The sequence below is a fragment of the Peromyscus maniculatus genome, chromosome 15 (assembly GCF_049852395.1).
Source record: "Peromyscus maniculatus bairdii isolate BWxNUB_F1_BW_parent chromosome 15, HU_Pman_BW_mat_3.1, whole genome shotgun sequence".
NCBI classification, from domain to species: domain Eukaryota; kingdom Metazoa; phylum Chordata; class Mammalia; order Rodentia; family Cricetidae; genus Peromyscus; species Peromyscus maniculatus.
The window spans coordinates 28,594,947-28,607,859 of NC_134866.1; the positions used below are offsets into that span (position 1 = coordinate 28,594,947).

The 12,913-nt window shown below is 39.5% G+C and overlaps 1 protein-coding gene across 3 annotated transcripts in view; it reads left to right on the forward strand.

Moving 5' to 3' along the window:
* Ttc23l (tetratricopeptide repeat domain 23 like) overlaps window positions 1-12,913 on the forward strand; it is a 70,151-nt gene that overhangs the window by 44,126 nt on the left and 13,112 nt on the right. For 2 of the 3 annotated variants that reach the window (XM_076551759.1, XM_006991370.4), the window contains exon 10: window positions 7,266-7,409. In XM_076551759.1, coding sequence (XP_076407874.1) covers window positions 7,266-7,409 — 144 coding nt within the window. Of the gene's footprint in view, window positions 1-7,265; window positions 7,410-7,991; window positions 10,660-12,913 lie in introns of those variants that run through there. The other variant, XM_076551760.1, reaches the window with a different exon arrangement.

Here is a 12,913-nt window from a genome sequence, read left to right on the forward strand (position 1 = left end):
CTGGTCCTCACGCCTTATATATCTTTCTGTTTTCTGTCTCACTCCCTGGGATTAAAGGCTCAATTTCTGGGATTAAAGGCGTGTGTCACCATGCTTGGCTGTATCCTTGAACAGATGGATTTCTGCCTCTGGAATGCTAGGATTAAAGGCGTGCACTACCACTGCCTATCCTCTATGTTTAATATTGTGGCTGTTCTGCCTCTGACCCCAGATAAGTTTATTAGGGTGCACAATATTTTGGGGAACATAATACCACCTCAGAAGTTAGGGCATAAACCCACCGGGAACAAACCTGGAAGTAGGAAGTGAAGCAGAGGCCATGGAGGAATGCTGCCTACTGGCTTGCTCCTCATGGCTTGCCCAGCCTACTTCCTTATAGCACCCAAGACCATGAGGCCAGGAGTGGCACCACCCACAATTGGCTGGACCCTCCCCATCAATCCCTAATGAAACGACCCACAGCTGATGTATAGATGCATTTTCTCAATTGAGGTTCCCTCTTCTTCAGCTTGTGTCAAGCCGATGTTAAAACTAACCAGTACAGGTACTGACATTTTTATTTAATGATCCCATTAGTCATTTGCTTAGGAAGTTGTGACCTAAGCTTTATGTATTTAAACACAGTGAAGACCTTTGCATGTTATGAGATTCCATATGACTTTGAGCTGTCCAAACCAACCTTATACTTCCTCGGGCAAGTGGGGACAATTGGCTAGATCTGATATCAGCCATATGACAACTTATACATTAAAAGTGAGTGTATAAGCATATGGTTAAGAATGTGTTTCCTTTCATTAATAAAAGCTTCTTTTATTATACATATAAGTATTTTTAAAACTGTTTTTTAGTAACTAGTATTTGTAAAATGAAAGAAACATAGTGACTGTGACATGTTCTAATGGCTCAGATGGTTAATTTTGAATCTCAGTGCCATAGAATAATGACATGTCTATAATTTTACTTTCAAAGATGAGTTTTCCAGCCTTTGGTAGCTTTTTCTTGTTAAATGATGGTGTAATGGTGAACATCACGATCTTGTGCATGATAAAATTGCACACTTGGTGCTTCACAGCCCTCCTCTTAAAAACCCAGGTGCTCTCTAGGACAGCAAGCTCTTGGGAAAAGACAAAAAAAGACCTGAGTGCAAGTGATTACTAATCTATTATCGAGCAGGACTATGAAGTGATAACTTTGGCATTTAGAAAGGAAGCTCCATGAAGGCAGGAATGGCAGTCTGCTGTGTTCACTGCTCTGTGCCCAGTGTGTCAAACAGTAACTAGCACATAGTAGGTGCTCAATAAGTATTTCATGAAGCTGTTAATTTCATTGCACATCTTCTGCTTTGAAAAGGAATTCTTTAGCCGACTTCCACGTCTAGTGTGAGCTATAGACTCATTGTATATGAGCTATAGGCTCATTGTAGAGTACCAGAAGAGATGCATATGACTTGGTCACTTGTTCAACAGACTAGAAGAGAAGGAAATTTCCACAACCTAGTAAAGGCTACATATGAAAAGCCCATGATGGTATCATAGTCTGTGGGGAAAACTGGAAGCTTTTCCTCTGAATATTATAGAGTAGGAACAGGACAAGAATGCCCACTCTCAACACTTCCTTTTAATGTTGAGCTGAAAGCACCAGCCAAAGTGAGTGGGCTGGAAAAAGAAACAAACAGTATTCAAATTAGAAAGAAGGCTGAATTGTCTCTTCAGAATGATGAAACATTATATGGAAGTCCTAAAGATCAATCCCCCCACATCACCCTCTCTCTCTCTCCCTCATCCTCCCTCTCTCCCTCCCTCCCTGCCTCCCCCCCTCTCTGCCTCTCTTCTCCTCCCCTCTCTCTTTCACACACACTTAAAACTAATAAGTTCAACCAATCTACAAAAGACAAAAGAAACACAAAATGGGTTTTGTATCTGTACACTATTAATGAAAAATCTAAAATTAAAGTAAGAAAATAATCCCATTTACATGAGTATAAAAAAAGAGGACATACATAGAAATAAATTTACCCAGGTAGGTAAAATATTTTCGAATACTGAGAAAAATAAACAGAAATTTTAAACTATATCTCCGCTTTCCTGTTCTGAAAAATACAAAGGCACAGAGTTTTGAGATTCCTGAATTATTAGCATTGCTTCCTGAAAAGCAGCAGTTGATATCCTTAAATATGTATTATTCAACAACCCCTACCTCTAAGGCTCAGGGAACATTGCAGGAGAGGAGATGGAAAGATTCTAAGAGCCAGAGGAGCAGTTTTGCTGTGAGATGGTTTTCTCTAGACAGAACATGCGTGCTGCATCCATGAACTCAAAAACAATAAAGCCTGCACCAGACCACACCAGTGGACATACCAATGGGGGGATGGTTATGCACAGGGTACACTCCCAGATGAAGACCTGCAGCCAGTAGGTGACTGAGGAGGGAGGGAGAATCACGTTTTCCTCAGGGGTGAGCCCTCTAATACGTTGTCAAGCATACATGGTGGTCTCTACACCTGGATGCATATGGAAGAGGTCATGAACTTGAGAGGGAAATGTGGGTGGGTGGGTGGGTGAGGGATACATGGAAGAAGTTGAAGAGAAGAGAATGAAGGGTAGAAATGAGGTAAACACAGCATATTCATGTATGAAATTCTCAAAACTATTAAAATACGTAAACTGTTTTGTTCAATGTGGCACACAAAAGATGATGATTATATGTTCAACAGCGCTAAAGAAATGTTCTGTTTATACATTCAAAAATGGGTAATTGGGCAATGCCATACATAACTCATGAGAGTACAGCAATAACTAAGCCTCTTTGCTCTTTCTAAATAACATTGGTGTATGGAAACACCAAGGGCTCTGTAGATAGCTAAAGCCATTCAAAGCAGAAAGAATCCAGCTGGAGCCATCACATTACCTGACTTCAAACTGTACTACAGAGTCATAGTGATAGACAGCATGGCATTAGCACAGAAATAGACACATAGGTCAATGGAACATAACAGAAGACCCAGAGACAAACCCCAACACCTAATCTTGACAAAGGTGCCAAAAACATGCGCTAGGAAAATGATGACCTCTTCCACAAGTAGTGCTGGCAAAACTGGGTATCCCCTGAGGAAAAATCAATTAATTCTACATTTCTCAGTCTGAACAAAAGGGTACTCAAACTGGACCAAAGGTCATAATTTAAAACCAGAAATGCTGATGCTGCTAATGAAAAACATTAAACAACAACAAAACAAAACAAAAACTTGAGGACATAAGTAAGGGCAACACATTTCTAAACAGAACCTCGCTAGCACAAGAAACTGCTCCAAGGATCCACAGACCAAATTATGTGAGATTTAAAAGCTCCTTAATAGAAAAAGAAACAACCAGATAGTAACCACCCAGCAAGGCTTAACAGTTCCTTCAGGCAAAGGGTTGACATTAGAATATATTAAGAAAATGTGACCACTAGACACCAAAGGGAAGGAAAAAGAAAGCTCCACAATGACCTGAACAGACAGTTCTCAAAAGAAGAAACACAAATGCCGAACAAATGGTTTTTAAAGTGTCTAACATCTGTAGCCATCGCTGGAATTCCATCTCACCTGAGTGAGAACTGTAGATGTAACCAACCGTCTTACTAAAGAACGTCTTATATAAGAAACACAGAACCAATGTAAAAGAGAAAGCCAAGAGGTCAGAGCTCAGAGCTAAAATCTCACCCTTCCTCCTGTGGTGGTCCTAGCTCTCCAAAAGAGACCTATTTCCTGTGTGTATGTCTTTTCATAGTCTTTTTGTTCTGCCTTCTCATTGGTTGTAAACCCAAACACGTGACTGCCTCATCACTGTCTGTATGTACAGCCCCCCAGGTCTTAAAGGCATATGTCTCCAATGCTGGCTGTATCCCTGAACACACAGAGATCTACCTAGCTCTTCTACCAAGTGCTGGGATTAAAGGCGTGTGCCACCACTGCCACACTCTTGCTATGGCTCGAATAGCTCTGACCCCCAGGCAACTTTATTTATTAGCATACAATTAAAATCACATTTCAGTACAAATAGAATACCACCATAGAGAACAGTTAGAAAATCAAGAACACAAATTTCTAGAAATCTATGGCAGCAAATGCTGGCAATGGTGTGCTGAAAGAGGAACCATTACCTGCTATTGGTGGAAATCAGTGTAGATGCCTCTCAAAGAAGTAAAACTAAAACTGCCACATAACTCAGCTATTCCACTTCTGGGCATATGACCAGCAGGCTCTCTGTCGTACCACCGAGATACTTGCAAATCCACCTTTATTGCTGTTTGTTTCACAATAGCAAGGAAGTGTGATCAACCTGGATGTCCATTGAGTAAAGAATGGATAATGGGCATGTGGTACATAAGTGCAATGACATTTAGTCAGCCAGTAATGAAAGATGTTGGGAGACAGAGATAGGCAGATCTCTGTGAGTTCAAAGCCAGTCTGGTCTACAAAGTGAGTTTCAGGACAGCCAGGGCTACAAAGAAAAATCCTGTCTCAAAAATTAAAATAAAATAAAGAAATAAAGAAGAAAGAAAGAAGGAAGGGAGGGAGGGAGGGAGGGAGGGAGGGAGGGAGCTGTAGTTGGAGTTTTCTCCAGTCCTGCCTGGCCCATGGTCAGGACAAATCTTTCTCACCCGCTAGTCCCACAGCCGCTTAGACCCAACTGAGTAAACACACCGAGACTCATATTGCTTACAAGCTGTATGGCTGCAGCAAGCTTCTTGTTATCTAGTTCTTATATATTAAATTAACCTATATCTATCAGTCTATAAGTCTACCAGTACCTTACATCTAGCTTTTCATGGTGGCAGCTGGCAGCGTCTCCCTGACTCAGTCTTCCATTTCCCAGAATTCTCTTCTGTCCCTGTCCTGACTATACTTTCTGCCTGGCTACTGGCCAACCAGTGTTTTATTTATTAACCAATCAGAGCAACACATTTAACATACAGAACATTCCACAGCAAGAGGAAGGAAGGAAGGAAGGGAGGGAGGGAGGGAGGGAGGGAGGGAGGGAGGAAGGAAGGAAGGAAGGAAGGAAGGAAGGACGGAAGGAAAGAAAGAAAGAAAGAAAGAAAGAAAGGAAGGAAGGAAGGAAGGAAGGAAGGAAGAAAGAAAGAAAGAAAGAAAGAAAGAAAGAAAGAAAGAAAGAAAGAAAGAAGAAAGAAAGAAAGAAAGAAAGAAAAAGAAAGAAAGAAAGAGAAAGAAAGAGAAAGAAAGAAGAAAGAAGAAAGGAATAAAGAAGAAAAGGTTTCTGGAAGATGGTGAAACTAGAAAGCATATTAGAACAGTGTTTCTCAACCTGTCGGTCTCTGTTTGGACATAGCCTAAGGCCATAGGAAAACACATTTTTTTTTTTTTTTTTTTTTTTTTGGTTTTTCGAGACAAGGTTTCTCTGTGTAGCTTTGTGCCTTTTCCTGGAACTCACTTGGTAGCCCAGGCTGGCCTCGAACTCACAGAGATCTGCCTGCCTCTGTCTCCCAAGTGCTGGGATTAAAGGCATGGGCCACCACTGCCCGGCTAGGAAAACACATATTTATAACACAATTCATAGCCATAGAAAAATTATAGTTATGAAGTAGCAACAAAAATAATTTTATGGTTGGAGGTCACTACAACCCTGTATTAAAAGGTCACAGCATTAGGAAGGTTGAGAACCACTGAACTAGGAGATAGCCCAGACTCAGAAGGACTAATATTCCTTTCATATGTGGACCCTAACCTCTGTTGAATGTGTGTATTCAGGCTCACCATGTTGGCACAGGCCTTTAACATCCCATCACTGGGACGTAGAGGCAAGCAGAGCCCTGTGAGGTTAACCTGGTCTACACAGCAAGTTTCAGGCCAGACACAACTACATAAGGAAAACCAGCTTCAAAGGGGAAAAAGAATGTGTATCTGCATGGGAGTCAATGTGAATAATGGCCAGGAAGCTAGAAAGGGACCCACAACACCTGGAGGGGGCTTTAAAGGAAGCGGGTAGGGAGGACAGTGGAACAGAGTGGATGAAAGAATAATGGGGTAAAGGAGGAGGTGTATAGACAGCAGACATGTGTGCATATGTAGGTGTAGAATTCATCTAAATGAAATACATATAAAAATCTCACGGCAGCCTGCTACTTTATAAGTTAATTTAAAAATTATATTGTATATATTTTTAAAAAGACAAAATATTGGGAAGGCAAATGCAGACAATTGAGACAATGAATGGTTCATGTTGACCTATACTGACCTTTCTGCTGTGAAGTGAGTAGATTAGAGAGGGCATTGTCATGAAAGGTGAGTGGCTTAGGGCGGTGGTGGTGCCCACCTGTAATCCCAGCACTCTGGAGGCAGAGGCAGGTGGATCTCTGTGAGTTCGAGGCCAGCCTGGTCTACAGAGTGAGTTCCAGGACATCCAGGGCTACACAGAGAAACCCTGTCTTGAAAAAACAAAACAAAACAAAACAAAATGTCAAAGTTATGAAAGAGAAAAGGGAGGAAAGAACTATTATGGAGAAGAAAGAATTTCAGAAGCAAAAATGCAACTATGATCAGACACTCTACTTTTTAAAATTATAAATAATATTATTGAAATAATTGGAAAATGTACATGTTTGGTTAATAGTATTGGATCCATATAACATTAGCATGACAATGGTATTGATATATAGAATAGTCTTGCTCTGCGAAGATACGGAGTTTAATATTTAGGAATAAAGTTTCTCTATGTCTATAATTTATTTTTAATAATAATGTATGCACATGTACTCATCTTCACGTATACATACATATATGTATATTTAAGAAAAAAATAGAATAAAAGTGGGGAAATGGTATTCACTTGTGAATATAGACAAAAATTTTATGAGTGTTGATTCTGCTATTCTTTGGCTTTTCTGAAAGTTTGAAAAGTGGAAGAAACAAAGAGGGCTATGGAATTTTGGCTGGCATGGAATCCTGACCCTGTGGCCAAAGTGATCTTGATAAAGAGCTTAAAAAAGAGGCTTTTATGAGGCCCCTTTCCATTGTCTGTAAAGTAAGTACAGTGATAGCCCTTATCCCATAGAACATCGTGAAGATTAACGGAACTGTACATGTGGATTAACTGGCATTAACTATCATTGTTAACATTAATTCATAGTATGGTAGAGTACTTGGGTGAGTCATCATAACTGACTGCTTCTGACTGACTGTGTAATTGTGGGGTAAAATGACCCTTTTTACAATATCCATATCATAGATATGGTTAATTTTGTTTTTAATTTATATCCCCTAGGTGGCTTACAAACTGATAAAGTATACACTGAACTCTCGCACCTATGGTGACTGTGGTAAGAAAGTAGCCGAAACCTTTTATAACATGGGCAGCATCTGTTTTGCCAAAGGAGAGCTCAGAAATGCGATTCAGTTGTTAAGGAAGGTGAGCAAAGAAAAGCAACATCTGGCTGATTTTGTTACATTTTTGTTTTCATGGACTTATTATAAGCAGGATGTGGGGAATGGTGTGTGTATATATGTATGTGTATTATTCAGAGTTCTCTATAGGAACAGAACTGATAGCATGAATACACACACACACACACACACACACACACACACACACACACACACACACACACACACGGATTGATTAGAGTGGCTTGCAGGCTGTGGTCCAGCTAGTCCAACCATGGCTTTCTACTTGCACAAAGTCCAAGAATCTAGTAGTTGCTCAGTCCATGATGCTGGATGTCTCCGCTGGTCTTCAGTATATGCTGGGATCCTGAAGAAGCAGGCTCTAATGCTGGTGATGGGATGGATATGCCAGCGAGAGTGAGGGCAAGCTGGCAAAGAGCAAAAGCTTCCTTCTTCTGTGTCCTTTATATAGGCTTCCAGCAAGGAGGTGTAACCCAGATTAAAGGTGGACTTTTCCACCTCAAAAGACTTCGATTTTTTTAATTTAAAAGTTTTTTTTTTTCATTTTGCATACCAACCACAAATCCCCCTCCCTCTCCTCCTCCAGCTTCCTCCCTACTTCCTCCCCCGCCCCATCCACTCCCCAGAGAGGGTAAGTAGGAAGTCAACAAAGAAAAGACCGAGATTAAAGGTAGGGTTTCCCATTTCAAATGGCTTGATTTAATTAAGAAAAATCCCTCACAGTTGTACCCACCTGCCTGAGTTTTATAGTTAATTCCAGATGTAGTCAAGTTGACGATCAAGAACAGTCATTACAATATGTATATCTTTTCTCTTCCAATTTTTTTTTAAACCTTTGTAAGGAATATAACCAGTGAGTATGCCAACAGAACAAAAGGCTAAAGACTCAATGGGCTAAACCAGGCATGGTGGTGCACTGCTTTGGTTCCTGTACTCGGGCGGCAGAGGCAGGTGGATCTCTGTGAATTTGAGGCCAGCCTGGTCTACAGAGTGAGTTCCAGGACATCCAGGGCTACAGAGAGAAACCCTGTCTCAAACAAACAAACAAACAAACAAACAAACAAACAAACAAACAAACAAAAAACAGAAAGACTTCAAGGAGAGCATGAGCACAGAACCTACAAAGTTAGAAAACTGCTCACTGAAAAAACGATCATTTGAGGCCTAAAGATGAGATGAAAAAATACTAAGGGTGAAGTGAGAAAGGGCTTCCGGGGAAGCAACAGACCAATAAACACTCAAGGCCACGGTGAATGTGATGATGGGGAAAATGAAGAGTCTGTGTGCACAGATGTTGAGCAGTGTTCCTCAGATCTAGAACTGAAACATAGTGAAAGGCACAAAATCAGATTCCCGAGCTGCACCCACCTGCCTGATTGTTTCAGAGGTTCCCAGTTGTGTCTAGAGGCTGGCTCTCTGTTTTGTTTTTCAATATTACAGAGGCAATTTTTTAACATCTTGCTGTTTAAAGATCCATGATTTATATGATGAATTACAAAAGCTCTTCTAGGAACTTACAGTGTAAACTATCATGAGAAAATGGTTGATGTGTTTCAAGTAAGACCTTTAAGAACTGTATGGATTTCCAAAGAAGAAATTAGAATAACTAATAGACCTAGTACAGAGATCACTGAGCAACCTTTCTGAAATGAAAAAGGACCTTACTATAGACATTGTAAAGGTGTTGCAGTTCCGATCCAGAATGTCCCCACAGACTCACGCTTTGGACACATGGTCCTCAGCTCAGGACACAATTTAAGGAGGGTGTGAAACAGGTGGCAGGCTCCCTAGCTAGTGGAAGTTGACTGGGGGTTGGCCTGGAAGGTTATGACTGCCTCTGGTTTCAGGCTAGCTTACCAAATTCCTGACTGCAATGAGAGTCGGCTCTCAATGAGATGAAATGGACCGTGCTAATGAAGACTGGGGTGGGTCAGGAACTGCCCACAGAACTCCAAAGAGGAGGAGCATCTCCAGCATTATTAAGGACCAGCCTTAATAATCTTCTTCTTCCCAGGGGCCCAGAAGAGAGGCTACAAATGGCGAAAATTATTTTGGGGGAAAGAATCTAAGTACACCGGGCTCTTTTGTCCATCTACTTTATTCCTCTGGGATAAAATTCTGTCCACACAGTTTCAGTTCTGCTCTCATGCCTAGCTCCTTTCTTGCCCGATTTCTCTCTACATTTATCTGCTGTCCCCTCTAAGTTCTATCTTAATTCTCTCATCTTAGTTCTGCCCCATCTAGGTTCTCATCCATCTCGTTCTTTCCCATCTTAGCTCCTCTCCCATCTCCTTCTTTTTCATCTTGTTCTTCCTCATCTGGCTCTTCATCTTCCATTTCATTCCTTTAATACTTTCTTCTATCCCTTCAATCTAGTTCTTCCCCATCTCAGTTCATTCCTCTCCAGTTCTTACCCATCTAGTTCTTCCATTCTCTTTTCTCTTCTCTATCTAGTCCTTGCTCTGAAGATAAAACTTCCTTTTATCCCTTTGGCCCTTATCTCTCCAAGCTATCTCTGCTCCCACAGCTTCTGGCAGGGCAGAGGAAGTGTGCTCGGTCACTAGGCAACTTGGCTAGGCAGCTTTCATCACAGCCAGATGTACCTGTAAGTAGGAACCCCTTAGTTCTGAGTTCATTGTTAAGGGTGGATCTAAAACTAGAGATAAGACTTTGGAAAGGAAAAGGTTAAGCTTAATTAACATATCCCCCAGGCCTTCTTAACAGATAGTGTGGATGCTTAAGTCTGTTCTTAGAGAATACAGAGGTATCTCTGATAAGATACTTTCGGCAGTCCAGGGATGGTCCTGTCTGGATGCTGCTAATGACAATAATTACAGAAATGCCTGAAGTTAGGGATTCTGTTTGCATTACTGCTCAGAAGGTTATCTAAGTATTCCTTTAGTAGAGGAGAAATTTGTGCCCAAAGAATGATGGAAAGGCTACAATAGCACATGAGAAATTCATAGTAGGAAACCGCTAATAATCAAAAGCCAATATCACCAAGACTCCTTGAGCCTCGGTGTGACCTTTGGAAGGCCCTAGGCTTCTTCCAGGTATTAGCTTGTCACAATCAGCTGAAATACTACTTCATATTTTTGCGACTTGCAGCAGGACAGAGCATCAGCTTTAGATGCTTAACAGAGACTCTTTGTCAGACAGAGGAAGAGAAACATGTGGATATATTTCTAGTGGTACTTTTGGCTGATGTCTTTCTTGGTAATCTCAGGTTTCACATAAAAGGAATCAAATGATTAATTCACAAAATTTAAAAAAAACAGATATTTAGAAATTATAACCTGTGCCAAATAATTTTAATTATGTCTAGTAAATGTACATCATATTTGGAGGTATACAATTTAATCAGCTCTATATACAGATGAAACTGTTGCTCCAATCAATACAATATATTGATTGGAGCAGATGTTCTTTGATATCCCTGTGTAGTTCATCAATCCCACATTATCTTCTGATACTGGCAGAACAGCAGCAACAACCAAACCAAGCAAAAAAATTAAAAAAAAAAAATAAACCAGAAACATGTGTCAATGGAATTGAGGACACAGAAATAAACCTACACATCTATAGAGATATAATCTTTAAAGGTGTCAAAAATATGCATTGGAAAAAAGACAGCCTCTTCAACAAATAGTGCTAGGAAAATGTATACCTACCTTCATAACAATGAAACTAGATCTGTGAGACACAGCTAAGGAAGTTCTAAGAGGAAAATTCATAGCTCTGAATGCTTACATCAAAACACATTGATATCTAAAATATCTTAATGTACCTGAAGGTTTTAGAAAATCAAAACAAGCCAAACCCCAAAGTAGCAGGCTACAAGAAATAACAAATGCCATGCCATTCATGACTGTATTAGATATGGATCCATAGTAGATGCCCACCAACATATGAATGTATAAATGAAATATGGTGTGTAAACATAGTGGAATTTTATTGAGGAAAGACATTGTCACATTTTTCTCATATGCTGAAACTGGAGTGTGTGTGTGTGTGTGTGTGTGTGTGTGTGTGTGTGTAGGACATGAAAGTAGAAAAATAACTATGAGGAGAAGAATCTAAAGAGAAGGGGAAGGAGGAACAAGAGAGCGTGATGGAAATGTGTGAATGAAAGCAGAAAGATGGACTATTTGGGGTGAGGAAGGGGTCACTCATAAGGGGAAAGTGGCCACTGGGCCAAGTAAGAACAAAGTAAAATGATATATACATATGGAAATGAAAATATCATAATGAAACCCACTGCTCTGCATGCTAACAAACTTAATGAAGATTTCTCTGTGTGTCCAGATTCTTCTGTCCCATTGATTTGTCTGTCTGTGTGCTAATGCATATTGAATAGTGTAGCTTTAAAACAAGGCTTAAATTGGGGACATTCTAGTTCTCATTCACATTTGTTGATGGTATTATGGGATTTTTTTTTTTTTACATTTCCAGAGGAATTTTACAGTCGCTATGTCAATTCATATTTTAAAACTTGCTGGAATTTTGACTGAGATTGCATAGAGAGGTCAGATTTGTTTGTAGAGATTTGGCATTTTAATAGTGTTTGTTATCTCTCTCAAGAATATGGATTACAGAATTAATACAAATTATAACTTATTTGCAATAATATTTTGTAGTTTCCAATATATGTCTTGTACATATTCTCTCATATTTATCTGATTTTGCATTTTTATCCTATTTAAAATACATCACTTTGAATTTCACTTTCTGATTGCTTGTTGCTGGTATATGGACACACTATTGATCTGGGTTTTGTATAATCTTATGTCTCATGACCTTGATACATTTGCTTAACTTGTTAGTTCCAGTACTGTGTTGTAGATTTTCTAAAGAGATAGTCATATCATGTGCTAATAAGTACCATATCTTTCATTCCAAGCTGGATGATTTGTATTTCTTTTTCTTATCTTACTGCACTGGTTAGAATACAGAAGCTGTGTCAAGTAGACCAGATGAGAACAGATACCTTTGTCTGAGCCCAAACTTGGTGAAAAATTATTTAGACTTTCATTATTAGAGTTGATTTTAGCTGTAGATCTTTTCAGATATTATATTATGTTGAAGAAGTTTTCATTTCCTTCTGAGCTGGTGAGAGTTTTTAATTAGAAATAGATGTTGAATACTATGAAATTATTATTCTGTCTCCACTGAGATGATCCACAGCTAGTTTCTATTTAAATAGTTCCATTTCTGTGTCTTCAAGTTCTCTATTTTTTTAAATTTAGAATCAAAACAGTTGTTAATCTTATCCAATTTATTTTCAAGCCAGACATCTTTATTTCCAAAGTTTTTATTAGATCTCTCTCTCTCTCTCTCTCTATATATATATATATATATATATATATATATATATATATATATATGTGTGTGTGTGTGTGTGTGTGTGTGTATCCATGTCTCTGTTTAACCTTAAAAGACACACACACACACACACACACACACACACACACACACACACACACACACAAGTGGGGGAGTGAATGGAGA